The sequence below is a fragment of the Notolepis coatsorum genome (genome assembly GCF_963971535.1).
Source record: "Notolepis coatsorum genome assembly, chromosome: 20".
Taxonomy (NCBI): domain Eukaryota; kingdom Metazoa; phylum Chordata; class Actinopteri; order Aulopiformes; family Paralepididae; genus Notolepis; species Notolepis coatsorum.
The window spans coordinates 8263795-8279441 of NC_140184.1; the positions used below are offsets into that span (position 1 = coordinate 8263795).

Consider the following 15647-nt stretch of genomic DNA (forward strand, 5'->3'; position numbering starts at 1 on the left):
CACGAAACTCCTACTCGGGCCTTCTGTGAGTTAGGACTCTCCTTCCCTGTGAGGGAGCCTCCTCAGAGTTCTGAGCCTCCTCCTGAGATTGTCAAGGTGAGTAGAACTTCAAAAAGGAGTTCTGCTCTATTGTGTGTGTATTCGATTCACTTTGAGTATTGAGTGTGTATTGGTTCAGTGCCTCCTCCTCGGAGAGCCCTAACCCCAATATTACGTAGCTCAATATGGCAATATATTCTTTTCAATCTATACAGCTCGCGTGGGAAGTCTCTCTGGGGATTCCGTCTCCTCCCTATGGGAGGGTGGTGGGATGTAAAAATGTACACAATTTTTTTTTTTTTTTTTTTTTTTAACTTTATTTTTTAGCGTTTATCGCTTTCCTGGTCAAGCATGACCGACAGTTGCAGGGTGAAACGGGAGAGAGAGCAGGGGGAGACATTCGGCAAATGACGGCGGGTCCGGGAATCGAACTCGGAGTCAACCAGATCCGTGACGCAGCACGGAGTCCCGCGCGAGCGCGGTAACATGGTGTGCTACTGGAGCACCCCTAAATGTACACAATTTTTAACCTCAGCCTGCGTCGCGAGGGATTCATGTCAGTCTGTGTTCTTTCTTTTTTGAATAAAAAGAGGAAGGTACGTGAAGCACGACGGCTCCGTGTCGTTCTCCCAGGCGACTTGGAGGAACAATGTTTGGTGTCTTGATAGACTATCCATTGATGTGTTTGGGTCTCGACGCATACATAGTGCTGGCTCGGTGTGTTTCTGTTACAGGATCACACAGGGGCTACGTGCGCCTTGGTTGCTTGTTGAAACAGCATTTTTGTAGGGCAACTGGGATGGAGTTTTGTCTCTTCCGAGCGCCAGTTTACTAGGTTGTCTCGATGAATTCTCGTTCATATCTGGGGGATGTTAACGGAATAGATCAGAACATATGTAGAGGGGTCTCACGCCCTTGGGGTGGGCCACTGAGCACGGTCTGAATGGGGACCGTCTGGGTGGCGCCCTCTTTTCATGTTTTAGATCGACACGCATGTCTGCCCCCTCTTCTGGAGTGGGCATGTTGGCGTGGTTAGGACACGGGACTGGTCTGGTCACGCTGGTCCAGGTCAGTTAACCCGTTGTCCGCCAGGGATGCAGATCTGCTGTTCTGGTACCCTGAGGGACTTGTGCTTTTTTCGGGGGCTAAAATGCCAGGTCGGTCCGGGTGTCACAGGGTTAGGCGCTATGGAGACCCTTGTTGGGTACATATTGTACTCTGCACTATTGTAATGGCTTACGGCCATGCCAACCTGTACACGCCCGATCTCGTCGGATCTCGGCCGTTACGCAGGTTCGGTCCTGGTTAGTACTTGGTTGGGAGACCGCCTGGGAATACCAAGTGCGGTGTGCTTAGGGCTGGTTCTCCATTCTTTTCGCTCCTCTCTCACGCGTGGCGAAGAGGGGCCTGTTGGGGTGGTCTTGGACCTCCTCTGGTAATCCTGTGTACTTCCCGTGCCGCCAGGCCCGGTCCGAAGTGATGTTCGTCGACCCGTAGGCCTGGAATAACCCTTTTTTGAAAACTGAAACACTTGTACTGCGGTATAGCCGGTGTATGTTTTGGTGTCTTTTCTTGAGGGGTTATAGGAACAACCACCGCATTGGGTAACACCAAGGTGGTTGATTCCCTGGTTTGTTGGAGCAGTGTCAACTCCCGGGTTACCCGGTTGAGGGTGCCCCTGCACGTTCATGACGTCTGCCAATCGTGTCAGCCTTCTCTGCCTCAACCCCTCTGGGTGGGTTTTTTTTTAAATGGAGGCTTGGTCATGCAACAACGCCAGCATACGCCCCTTCCACCGGGGCGGCTGTTTTCAGCTGACTCCTTTGGCGCCTGTCTCGTCCGCAGTGCTCCAGGCTCAGGTTACAGCCTGTTGCCTGGTTTTCCCCGGTGCGCTGCCTGCTTCCGTTGGTTAACCTTTTTTGTGTGCTTACGGCCATGCTGACTGCCTGTTCTGCAGGGTCAGTGTGCCAGGCGGTGTGCTATTGGGGGGAAAGGGCCCGCTCTTGGAGAAGAGGGGCCTTATCCGAATACGCTGGCGATGTGGGGGGCGGTGTCACTAAGTGACCGCCTGGTGGGGTCTTGATGCCTGGCGTCATTGACCTCTCCGGGCCCCCGTTTTCCAGGGGATCCAGTCCCTTCAGTGGGTCTGGGTCTTCCTTCGCGCTCCGCTGCTACGGCCTTGCCACGGGGTTGGGTTTGCCCTTGACCCCGTGATTCTGGGGGCAGTAACGAGGTTGTTCCCTCCGTTCGTTCCCGGGTGGCATGCGGGTTGTGCGTGTGTGTAGTCGTGGGGTCAGGCCACGGTCTGCTCACCCTGTGCGTTGAGTTGCTTGAGTGCCTCTTCGCACGGTCGGGTCCGTCGCCCTCCCGGGGACCTCCAATAGGGGGGGTGCCCTCCATTAGGGGGGGTCGGGGGGGCTCGGTCCTCCCTGATCTGATGGTTGTGGGGGTCCTCAGCGGGGTATATTTGTCGGCCTATGGCTCTCGCTTGGCCTCCCTTGTGCATGAGTGACGCCGAGCGGAGCCACTATGATATGATCTGTTAATAGTGGTGACGCTCGCCGTCCGACGCCGCTGCAGCCCTTGATCTCGCCTTGTGGTGAAAGCTTGGGAAGGAGGCGAGGGGGTGGCCCCACCCCTGCTTATATGGGAAGCTGATAGGGGTGTGGTCAGACAAATATTGGGATATAAAGGTACATTGTGGTCTTTTATTCAGTGCACGTGCACGTGCGGGGACAGTGCATGAGTGACGCCGAGCGTCACCACTATTAACAGAACTTGGTTATAGTCATAACCTATCGTTAACGTTACAAGCTCAAACACCTTATAACTACTAACTTACTACTGTCGTGTCCATAAGTTCCCTGGCAGAATACTTTGTTTGTGAGGACAAAGGTATACAAAGAGGAGAGAACCATTTTAAATCGGGGCATGTTAGGAGTTTCGGGAATGCTAGCTAGCTAACTTAGCTACTAACGTTATATACACAATATGTACACCGACACAATGATTTACATGAGTATTTACAAATATGGTAACGTGGTTGTGGCTTTTACAAATAGTGGTTAGCTTTAGAGATAAATGGCTATGATCACGGAGCAATAGTGTTAGGTGAAACAGATACTAGCTCCTCGGCTAGCCTAGTACTAGTAACAAGAAGGCTCTGCTTCCTGCCACTACCTGCCTGTGATTCTCAGCACCCCTCGCTGCCCTGATACCTGGTGTGACGTCATCATTAAGATGACACGTGCACGTTATGAACCATGGATTAAAATATCCACGTGCGTGGTGGTTGTGGTTGGGCTGACAAAATGTTTGATAAAAACGCTAAAACTGGGTCAATTTCTTTTTTCCGCCCTCTTCATGAAAGTAACCGTTGGCCTAGTCACATTGTTTATTGAACAAAAATACAACATGCAAGTGGGCCTTTAAGGGGATGCAGACCAGAGAAAGACTTTCGTCTTGTTTACATCAGGGTCCCCCATTTTCAATTCATCATAACATATATGACATACACAACATACAGATAGACACAGTACTGCTACATCTATACATTTATGACATACCAGATTTACAAATACAGTACTGTTTGTGATACAAAAAGAGTCTACAAAAGAGAGTATATACATTTGACGTAGAAACTGTACATTGGAGGAGGTTGGGTAGGTGGAGTGGGGGGGGGTGTACATTGGAGGTGGTGGAGTGGGGGGGGGGGGACGTTGGGTAGGAGGGGTGGGGGGGGAAACTGTACAACTGTACAAGCAAAACTGTACATTGGAATATCGACGAAACCTTACTTGGTTCCAAGAAGAGGGTCTCGTGTATTTTGGGTTAGGACATTTACTGTACATTGGAGGGGGTTGGGTTAGGACATTTACAGGGGCCAGTTTCGAATTTACAGGGGCCAGTACTCTCCTACAGTATATAATTTATATCTTTATATTACCACATATACCCATATTTGTCTAAATATACCTGCATAATATAACCCATTTATATACTTGCTTGTACACCTGCACATAACCCTTAGCTCTGTATGATAGCATGTATTATAATGCTGTATATACCTATATATATGATATATATGTATTCCCACCACATATATACCTATCCTCACCTCTCTGTATTTACCTGAACATAGTCCTTTACTAGCTCTATATCTGTACATATGCTACTCTTACTAGTTACGCTGCTGGTCAGTATGACTACTACCATACTGTCCTTATACCTGTATCACTCTACATATTATACTACAACTCTGTACATACCTCTGATCAGCATTACACTCAGTACTACTAATTTGTACATTTTGTACCCAGTTTAATCACCTGCACGCACATTGTAGATTGCTGTTGCACTTTTCACTCTGGTTGATTGTCAAATGTATTTTTATTGTACTGTACTTGTGCTGTATAATGGCAATACATTTTAATCTAATCTAATCTAATCTAATCTACAAAATAATCTATTGTAGACTTTGAAAACAATTCAATGTAAAAATGTCCTTACGTGGCGTATAGTGCGTTGCCTCTCACTTTAATCTCGAGCGTGCGATTGATGTATGCAGGCAGATGTACTCCGTTGAGTGGCGTCGGAGACAGGAAGATAGGGAAGTAGTCGCCATCCACACATGATGGGGCGTGGTGCGAATCAACTGAAGGTCAAGAGAGCATGTGAGAATAAAAAATATCTGAATGCTGAAATGTAGGGCTGTACCAAATAATTCAAACGCGTATTCATAATATAATGTATTTGAATTTGGAATTTTCAGGTAAAAGGCGAGGCTGCTATGCTGAACCTTTTCAGTCATTTAAAAAATATGTGAAAAAGCAGAAAGTAACCGCGTAGCACTTAATCATGAATGACATCAACTCATGGATCTTAGCGATGGTCACTACTTTTCAGTCATTCTTAAAGGTGCTATAGATAACATTTGTATGTAGAGTAATCATTAAAAAACAATAGATCCACAGCTTTTAGAAAGGTGCGGAATAAAAGTATTGTCCCCCCCCCCCCCCCCCCCCCCCAAAAAAAGTATTGATTAATAAATGTATTATAAAAAAAATATATCTGGGTCCAAAATGAATGTTGTTTACATGTTGCAGGCATGTATCCCCTCCCTACTTCCCATTTCCCCACACGGAATGCACCTGATTGGATAAATTACATGCTGGTACTCCAGTGTGACATCTAGTGGGTGGATGTTATTTATAGCCCCTTTAAGTATTAAAGAGGAAAATAGCGACAAATCTGGCGAGCCTTTTTGGTCAGCCTTTGTGAGAAATGTTACAAAACCTAATTTGGATATCGTTCCAATACTCAAATGGCAAATAATGACATTGTGTACAAGATTACCGAAATGTAAATAGGGGTAAATAATTTACCGTAGATGGTGAACTGCAGAGGAAGCTTGCTTAAAGCAGCAATTGATGGACGGTAAAAGGCGGTAGTAGTAGGGACTTCAGTTGTAGTAGTAGGGACTTCAGTTGTAGTAGTAGGGACTTCAGTTGTAGTAGTAGGGACTTCAGTTGTAGTAGTAGGGACTTCAGTTGTAGTAGTGGTTGCTTCAGTTGTAGTAATAGGGGCTTCAGTTGTAGTAGTAGGGACTTCAGTTGTAGTAGTAGGGGCTTCAGTTGTAGTAGTGGTTGCTTCAGTTGTAGTAGTAGTAGGGACTTCAGTTGTAGTAGTAGGGGCTTCAGTTGTAGTAGTAGTAGTAGTTGTAGTAGTAGTAGGGGCTTCAGTTGTAGTAGTGGTTGCTTCAGTTGTAGTAATAGGGGCTTCAGTTGTAGTAGTGGTAGTAGGGGCTTCAGTTGTAGTAGTAGTAGTAGTAGTAGTAGGGGCTTCAGTTGTAGTAGTGGTAGTAGGGGCTTCAGTTGTAGTAGTAGGGGCTTCAGTTGTAGTAGTAGGGGCTTCAGTTGTAGTAGTAGTAGTAGTAGTAGTAGTAGGGGCTTCAGTTGTAGTAGTAGGGGCTTCAGTTGTAGTAGTAGTAGGGGCTTCAGTTGTAGTAGTAGTAGGGGCTTCAGTTGTAGTAGTAGTAGGGGCTTCAGTTGTAGTAGTAGTAGTAGTAGTAGTAGTAGTAGTAGTAGTAGTAGTAGGGGCTTCAGTTGTAGTAGTAGGGGTTTCAGTTGTAGTAGTATGGGTTTCAGTTGTAGTAGTATGGGCTTCAGTTGTAGTAGTAGGGGCTTCAGTTGTAGTAGTATGGGCTTCAGTTGTAGTAGTAGGTAGCCTAGCAAGTGTAGTAGGCTGTGCAGGTGTAGTAGGGACAGCAGTTGTAGTAGTAGGGCGTGCTGTTGTTATAATAGCAGTGATTCCATCAGTAGTAGCAGTTGTAGTAATGGGCGAGAACGTGAATGTAACGGGGGCAGCGCGCTTGCGCCTTGCTTTCCCGAGAGGAGGACCCTTTGCGGTGTAGGACCCGTCAGAGTAGGACAGAGTGATGTATTTTTTGGGGAAGTCCTCCACCACCAGCTCAAACGGATGGTATCCATAATGAAGAGAGTGGTTATACGATAAGGAACAGGAATTCTGAACGAAAGAACAGAAGGACACCATTTGGGCAGATTTCGAGGGAGATCATATAGACCAATACATTTTAACAAGGGCGTGCTTACCAGTGCACTTCAGTGCCAATTTCATCAACTAGTGATAAAAAAATTTAAACAATTAAATACCTTTGAGAATTTGGGAAACCTACCCCAAAATCTTACCTTATCTAAAGAGAAACCATTAGTTTGTCTGCACAATCTGCACTCCTTTACACCGGATCCAAATCTGCATCTAACCTGATCACCATCAGGGTCGAAAACTGTCAAATTGAAGTTCCTTGGGCAGTTCCGTGTTACTCTGTGAAGTGGGAAACATTTGAATCAAGTAGAAAGGAATTGACAGCAAAACAAACCAATGGATATAATGAAGGAGAAGCTCATTTTGGCAGTTTCTACCAGATCTTACCATGACCGAGATATGAACAGCCACGCCTGGAGGGCTGTGCCTGTGAGTAGTAATGTTTGTAACTTACAGTATGTAACATTAGCTGAGGGAGCAACGGTAATCAGTGGTATCGCGCATTGCGTGCACTTTAAATTATCTTTGTACACCGCCGCATCTCGTGTTTGAGTGAGAAAAAAAAGGCATCCAATCTAATAACAGCCTTACTCTCTCTTACAGATTTGTAGTCTCAGACTAGGATTAGCTGTGAAAACAATTAGCTGCAATAATTATTATCTGGAAGTATTTTTTAAAACTTCTAAATGACCACCGGTTATCAGAAGGCTAATCATTGAGCCATGGTGTCCTACTCAATGAACCCTGTGCTGCCAGCAGCCAGTCTGTTCTTGTTCTTGACAAAAACCTAGCCCATGTTTTAGCTCTGCCTGTTTTATAAAATGTAAAAAGAAAATAGTAGTACTAGAAAATGACATCAATATTGTAGTTAAATACTTCACCTACAAACACAATACTGTCCTGAAAGCACAGTATTGTGTTTGTAGGTGAAGTATTTAACTACCTTGTTTAACAACCAGGAAATGCTCAAGATAAAGTTGTATGTAATGTCTAGAAATCAAGGCGCGAAAACACTGTTTTCAGCTAATCTCTTAGTTACAACAAGATTGTGCCAGTAAGGCATTGTTATGTTTGTATGTAGTTACACTGGTGCGCAGGCCCGTTTCTTCCCATATGCGGACAATGCGGTTGCATAGGGCCCCCGAAGTCACCAGGGGGCCCCCTAAAATGCCATAATGCTGACTCAACAGCTGACTCCACCGGCCTGGACCGCCTGAAGACCTGCCTAGGCAATATAAAGGAGTGGATGTCACAAAACCACCTGCAGTTAAATGAGAGCAAGGGGGAGATAATTCTGTTTGGCACCCCCACCTCAGTCACTCAGAGCTCCAGAAACATGGGAAGCCTCTGCTCCTTGGTGAAACCCAATGTGAGAAACCTTGGGGTCTTATTTGACTCAGATCTCAATTTCCATAAACAAGTAAGATCAGTAGTACAGTCCTGTTTCTTCCAACTGTGCATCATCTCAAAAATCAAGTCCTTCCTCTCCCCCAGCGACCTTCATAAAGTCATCACCATGCTCATTTTCTCACGACTGGACTACTGCAATTCCCTCTACTCTGGTCTCCCAGACAAAACCATCCTCCCCCTCCAGCGCATTCAAAATGCTGCTGCCAGGCTGGACTCAGGCACCAGAATGAGGGACCACATCTCCCCAGTCCTTGACTCTCTCCACTGGAGGAAGATAATCAATAAAAAAAAATTCTGCTTTTCACATACAAAGCCCTCAATGGTCTCGCTCCGGCCTACATTGAGGAACTCTTGGTCCAACACATCAGCTCCAGGTCCCTCAGATCAAATGACCAACTGTGTCTGAGGGTCCCGCGGGCCAAACTGGTGACAAAGGGTTTCCGGGCCTTTGCAGTGATGGCGCCGACACTGTGGAATAAGCTCCCCCTCAAGATCAAGTCTGCCAACACCGCACAGACATTCAAGGCCTTGCTTAAAACCCACCTTTTCGCTCTGGATGATCACTAGTTACTTTGCTGTTGTGTTGTGTGTCTGAGGTGTTCTTATGTTCTCTGTCTGTCCATCTGCCTGGTTCCATGTTTCTTTGTCCTGTCCATTTATTCGTATTCTTTTTTTCCCCCGGGCTGCGCCCCGGACCGATTGGCTGGGGGGCGCATTATAAATGCTAATATCATATCATATCATATCATATATATTTTTAATATATTATAAAAAAAAATTAAATGTTTTAACAAATCATCAGCTTAAAACATTTAACCAATAGGCTACTGCTTATGACCGCAAGTGGGCGTTTCTTGAATGAAATACATAAGTAGCTTACTGTAGTTGCATTTTCAAACTTTATTTAACTTTAACTTTATCTTAAATAGTTCCATTTAAATTCCGAAATTTAAGGAAAATGCAGTATCTGTCATTTATGTGCATTTTGGAGATATAATTTGGAGTTATAGTGCAGATTCGGTAAATCCTGTACGTTTTCAGGAGTTTCTTGATGTAGGGGAGCCCCAGTGTTTCCTATTTAGTATCATATTCTGTCATTGCTGGGGTCAACTTGAGATGTTTGATTTGAATTTGTGAGAAAAATATATACGTTTTTTTCACGGATCTAGCCTCTTTTCCTTTTAAAGTGCACCAGATTGATGCATTTAAATGTTAAATGCATGCCCACCTTAAAGGGTTTGGAATCCCCCCACCATAGTTTCACAAAATAGGGCCCCCAAAAACAAAATTTTGCATAAAATCTTAGTGAACCTGGTTCACTGTCAGGCCACCAAAATAGTCCAAAACAAATGGTCACTAACAAAACAAAAAATTTATAATTACCGGATCATAGGAGCAGTAGTCATGATGGGCGATCTGTTGGATTCACCAGTATCAGATCGGGTTCCCAGGTCCACATATGTTGTTGTTCTCCAACGAGAATATGAACCATAGATGTTTCCAATCCAGAATCCTCGGCCATTGTGGCTGAATCTGGGATATCTATTCAACAAAATTATTTGTATCACAAAATCTGGTCATTCGAAAGAGCATTTGAATTTATCATATTTCTCATCATCTCAAGTTCAAGTTTCTTTATTAGTAGTATTTCTCATTAGTATTTCTCATCATCTCAGGTTTCTCTCCTCTTATGTTCCATCCTCGGTATTATTTAGTTTATTTATTGTTTATTATTGTTATTTGCATTTACAAACATACATTCTGGAATAAAAAGAAGTAAACAGTTAAAATGTGCAGGAAAGGTCATAAAGCCCAAGGGCTTATACGCGAGCCCCCCTCTTAAAGAATAGCTACACAGAAAATCCCCTCCTCCCCCCACACATTATGCGCAATCACACATGCGCATATCCCTCTCTCATACACACAGATACATACAATAAAACTAGAGTTGTTCCGATACCGATACCAGTATCGGAAATGCCTCCGATACAGCCTAAAATGCTGGTATCGGTATCAGCGAGTATGCGTCAAATCTATGCTCCGATACCGTATGACATAATTTATCAACAACACGTGCAGTATCCTCCTGCTGAGAGCGAGCATTATAAAACAAACTTGTTTGTAATCGACCGTGAATTAAAGTGTCAATGCTGTTTGTCATTTTAACAGCAGATACTTTCTTAAAGGGGAACTATTTTACTATTTCTTTCACTATTTGGGCACTTTTACACAATTCCTGTGAGTCTATGGAACACCTCTGTAATATATATTTTTTTTTTATTCATTGTTTTGTATTTCTAATCAAGTCCTCAAAAACAGCATTTTTCTACCTCAAGATCTCGAGCTGTTTTGAGCCTGGGCTCCTAAACCACTGCGCTATACGGCCCCGGCTGAACATTAACATGCAGCAGTGTCTTTATGACATCACATATAGGGCACATTTTCAAATGACTCAGTTCAGTGAGGGTGAATATTGTGAGAGGAGAATTGGAAGAATGCGCCAATATGAGAATTTTGAGACATAGATCATATTAATATAAGTTCACATAGCTAGGAAACAATGCTAAACACTCAAAAAGGCCATTTATAAGATAGTTCCCCTTTAAATGCCATCGTCCCGACAGTGGTGTGACGGGGAGCTCTGATGTGTTCGCTTGCTGGTGTGATTAGCATTCGCTGAATAGCTAGCTGAAAAGCTCGTTTTAGCTGTAACGTTACCTTGGCTAAAGTTGGGGCTATTCATAATCCAGCAATAATTTAAATGTATGCACTGGTATCGGATCAGTATTGGTATCGGCCGATACCCAAAGCTTAGGTATCGGCAGCGGTGCGTTCCTGACATCAACTCTGATTGCACGCACACGCTAATGACGCCACATGCACGCGTGCTCCCGCGCATGCGCATAAATGTCCCCTCGCTTGAGCACAGACTAAAGACCGTGCCTAATTGACTCTACGAATGGAATGTAACACATATCATTCACAAGTTAGGTGTGAATGTATCTGAGAACGTATTTAACACACCTGACGACCGGCGTTATTGATATGCAAAGTAGCCCAGGTGGGTACTTATAGCGAGTTGGCGAGTGCAGCGCATTCCTGAAATCTTTGGCTGCACGGAGTGCAATCTCGTCCCATGAGCAACGCATCACTGGGTATCGGAATCGGATCGGGAAGGAAAAAATTTTATCGGAACATCTCAAATAAAACCTTATACAACAATTACCAATTACAATGTTGAAAAAATAGAAGAACATTTAAAAAAAGACTATTCACATATAGCCTACACAAGGATACTAAAGACTACAGGATCTGTAGTTATTTTTTAAGCTTGCTTTTAAATGTATTTAAAGTGGAACATGTTTCTGTTCGATTTTTTATACTCAAAATAACTTTGAAAGAAAATAGGTAAAGATTAAGGAAAACCAATTACTTTATACATAATAACTTGTTGACCTCATCAATTGTGAGTAGTTGCAGTTGTTTAAATAATGGTTTGGTTGGGGCTAAATAAGAAGAGTTGGTTGCAATTCTTACAATGGATTTCTGAGATCTGTGAATTGCTTGTAATTAAGAAGGGTAAGTGTTGGCCCAAATTATATTGCAGTAAGAGATGTGAGGATAAATTAAACTGTAGTAATGTGGTCTTTTTTAAATGGTTTTTAACCCTTTTTATAATGCCCAACGATTTTGAAACCTTCTTAACTTCTTTTTCTATTTTTCTCCCATCCCAATTCCACTGTGCCAATTCTCCCCTCCCCTGTCTTGAACGTTGCTCGCATATTCCCCCCACTGGCCGGTTGTAGGGAGGATAGAAGCCGTGCATAACGTGTCCCCTCCGATACACGAGGAGGCAGCCTGTCACATCTTTTCACCTGCCAGCGCGGACTCTCATTGGCGAGGTGTAACGTGTGGGAGGCTCACACTACCCCCGCCATTTCCTGTCTCTGCTGTGCAGGCATTCCAGACCAACCTGTTGGAGTCACTGTCCACAACGTCCAGATTACCACCCATCGACTTCCACCCGCTAACTCTGCCAATTGAGTTAGTATGACGGCCGGCCCAAGCCGGAGGCAACGCAGACAGCCGGAGTCGAACCCGGTGTCTCTTGCGTTGACAAGCCACCCAGCCGCCCACAATTTCACAATGATTCTTGAAGCAGTTTCTCATCAATGTTTTTTTTTCCAAAATGTTGTTTATTGAAGTTTTCATTAGGGATGCCCCGATCGATCGGCCACCGATCGTTATCGGCCGATAATCAGTATAAATATGCGATCGGTGATCGGTGATAATGCTTTCTTTTCGCAGATCGTCAAAACCGATCGAAAAAACATGATCCAATTCTTAGCGGAGATCTCACTTGCTGAGTTCTGTCTCAGACACACGGAACTGCGGCGTCTGCTCCTCCTCCTCCTCCTCCTCCAGCCCTCCCGCACCCATGTAAACACAGGTCTAGTCTAGGACCTCCGTGAGCTAACGTTAGCTACTGTTACAAAATGACAGAGTCAACTATTCACTTTTAGTTTAATACATGAGGCACAGTGAGAGGCAGTGGTGCGTTATTGAAATCATCTGGGGTGACACGCACCACGTGCACGCGAGCTCCCGCGAATGCGCATTTAATGTCCCCTCGCTTGGGCACAGACTAAAAACAGTGCCTAATTGCCTCTACGAATGGAATGTAACACGTCTTCACAACAAGTTAGGTGTGAATGTGTCTGAGAACGTATTTAACACACCTGACGACCGGCGCTATTGATATGCAAATAGCGAGTGAGCTTGCACACCGTGCTACCCCGTCCCATGAACAACGCATGCCTGGTGAGAGGCCAAATGTACAAACTCTCATTTGAAATTGTGAAGACTAGCCAGCACCCTCTACTGTCAGGCTCCACTTGTGAACGTTTAGGTCTCATGCAGTTCACAATTCCAGAGGACGTGCTGAAAGTGGAACATGCACAGCCTGGAGGCCTCACTAAGGAACAGCTGTCCAGGGGGAGGTCCACTTTGACTTGGATCCCAATGTTCCTGCAGTTCAGAGCGCCCCTCGAAACGCCACAGACCTTCAAAGACATGGAGCTGGTTTTCTTAACGATGCTAGCAGAACTACTTCACCCACGGGCCATTGCAATACACCTAATAGTACAATTTCAGGAGGCTCATACAGAACCAAGCAGTTCACTATAATGTGCATGTACCTTATATGTGGCAAATAAAACAAAACTTGAACTTGAACTGCAAGATAAAAGTAGTCAAGATTTTATTAACATTTAAAATAGTACAGGTACAAAATAGAGCTGGCTCACGTTATAACATAAATCAAATGTGGCCTATATTATCAATGAATGGTCATACATATTTTAGAATGTATATCCTTGACTGTATTTGTATTCTTATTTGTGATTTTTAATCTACCTAAATGTTTATTGTGAGTGATCTGTAGTGCTGAATTTCCCTCAGGATCAATAAAGTACTTATATTCTATCTATTCTATTCTATTTCCTCACCTCATCTCGAAGGGTAGGTTACTGCTCAGGCTTCTCTTCATGACCTCCTCCTGATGGCACCACATGCGTTGATAGGAATTAGCAGAAATAGACACATAGGTGTGGCTGATCTGGGTCCCGCAGTCTCCACTGGAACAAGTGAAGCCCTCCAAGAGACAGAGAAACTGTGTCCGCTTGATGCGAAGCTCCACCTGTAAAGAAGTCGGCGAAAAAACAAAAATGTAGTATTCCGATTTTAGGATTTGTTTTGAGGAAAATGCATTTTTTTCTCAAATAATAATTTTATGAAGAATTTGCTAAAGTCACTTCCGGTCACGGTAATTGACTCAACCTGTAATTGAGAGCAAATGACATGTGAAATGACAACTGTGTGTGTGTGTGTGTGTGTGTGTGTGTGTGTGTGTGTGTGTGTGTGTGTGTGTGTGTGTGTGTGTGTGTGTGTGTGTGTGTGTGTGTGTGTGTGTGTGTGTGTGTGTGTGTGTGTGTGTGATTGTGTGTGTGTGTGTGTGTGTGTGTGTGTGTGTGTGTGTGTGTGTGCGTGTGTGTGTGTGTGTGTGTGTGTGTGTGTGTGTGTGATTGTGTGGAAGGTCACATGGCTTTAACCATGATTGCCTAAAATGAACGTGCCCTCTTCTTTCAATATTTACAAGTGAGGAATCCTGTTAAGAAACAATAAGTCCTTTCCCAATAAGCCTCCAACTACCCCAGTTGATACTTTGCCATCTCTTGACATAACGTTAGATAAAAAGGGCATAATCTCCCAGATTTATGGAACCATTGGTGAGGTGAGCCAGTAGATGGACCTCCGCTTCTAAATTAAACTTGGAATGCAATTCTTGAAGTAGTGAAGTCGTTCTGCTAGCATCGTTAAGAAAACCAGCTCCATGTCTTTGAAGGTCTGTGGCTCAAAACAACAGACACAGGACCAAGACAGTGCAGTGCAGGATTAATCATTTGAATAAATATATATATGTGGACAGTTGTAGCTTGCTGGGGTGGGACTGGGGGGTGGGACTGGGAGGATGAGTAGGAGAGACTGTAGGAGAGACCATAGGGTCAGGGAAGGGCAGGGTGTGTTTATATTATATGGTGATCTTGAATTATGTATATTATATGGTGATCTTGAATTATGTATATTATATGGTGATCTTGTATTATGTATACCAGAAGATTTAGCAAATCCAATAAATACCCTATTTATACTGATATACTGGAGTATAGCTTATCCAATCAAAATATAATAATAATAATATTATTATTCTCAATAATAAACTATTATTTCATGGTATTTCATTCAAAGCTTATGACAGTGTTCAACTGTCTGAAAAGAGGTGCCAAATCTCTACAATGGGAGAAAAACAAGACAAAACAAAATGAGCTTAACGTTTTTTTAAGCTATATATGGAAACTTAAACTCACCTCGTATGTCCCGTCTGAACTCATGCCTTTAGGGGTAAAGGTTGTGGATCCACCATAGTACCTGTATGTGTTTCTGCTGGACCAGCCAGCCACACTTGAAACCAGCAGCAGCAGCAGCAGCAGCAGCAGCGACAGTGTGACAGGAGACATGATCCTCTGAAGCAACATGTACGAGTGCACTGTGCCCCCTTATAAACACCAACCTTATATACCCTACTACAAGGAAACATGACGTCATTTACCATACAGTCCATCCATCACTAGTGAAACCGAGGTGCATTCTACTAAGTCATGCAGCTGGCAAGTATGCAGTTATTCAGGTTCATAAGTAACAGATGAGATATTCACAGAGTTTTCACATGAATAGATGAATAGAGTTCTCAAGATATCCATGATTGATTGTTCCCACAGTTCAGGGACAAAGAGTTCTTTGTCCTTTGTGAAAATGGATCTTTTGGATTTGTTAATCACAATAAAATGCTGTGGGGAGATTGTAAAAGGGATAGTTCGGATTTAGAAGATTAGTATATTGTCAATGTGCACAAGGCAATTGAAATTTTTCTTTTCACATATCCCTCCTAGTTACACATACACACAGTCCCCCCACACATATGCATTTCATCAGAGAGGGTCGCCCGCAGTGCAACTAGTGCAACTATCTGATGAAAGATATGACACTCATCACTGTGTCCTTTATGAGAATATTGG

The 15647-nt window shown here is 43.8% G+C and overlaps 2 protein-coding genes across 2 annotated transcripts in view; both read right to left on the bottom strand.

Annotated features, from left to right (window-relative positions):
- Positions 1 to 5559, bottom strand: part of LOC311247120 (CUB and zona pellucida-like domain-containing protein 1) — a 28598-nt gene extending 23039 nt beyond the window's left edge. Inside the window, exons 1-2 of the mRNA XM_084337435.1 lie at positions 5424 to 5559; positions 4549 to 4693 (exon numbers count right to left, since the gene is read on the bottom strand). The gene's annotated coding sequence lies outside the window, so the exon portion shown is untranslated. The remainder of the gene's footprint in view (positions 1 to 4548; positions 4694 to 5423) is intronic.
- Positions 5560 to 5584: 25 nt separating this feature from the next.
- LOC311247285 (uncharacterized protein) lies at positions 5585 to 15107 on the bottom strand (the record flags this gene model as incomplete). The annotated part of the gene is made up of 7 exons (XM_084337644.1): positions 5585 to 5603; positions 5713 to 5774; positions 6010 to 6564; positions 6747 to 6882; positions 9397 to 9555; positions 13521 to 13711; positions 14940 to 15107. 7 exons carry the CDS (start codon positions 15105 to 15107, stop codon positions 5585 to 5587), a joined length of 1290 nt encoding a protein of 429 aa, XP_084193770.1.
- Between the last annotated feature and the right edge of the window lie 540 nt (positions 15108 to 15647).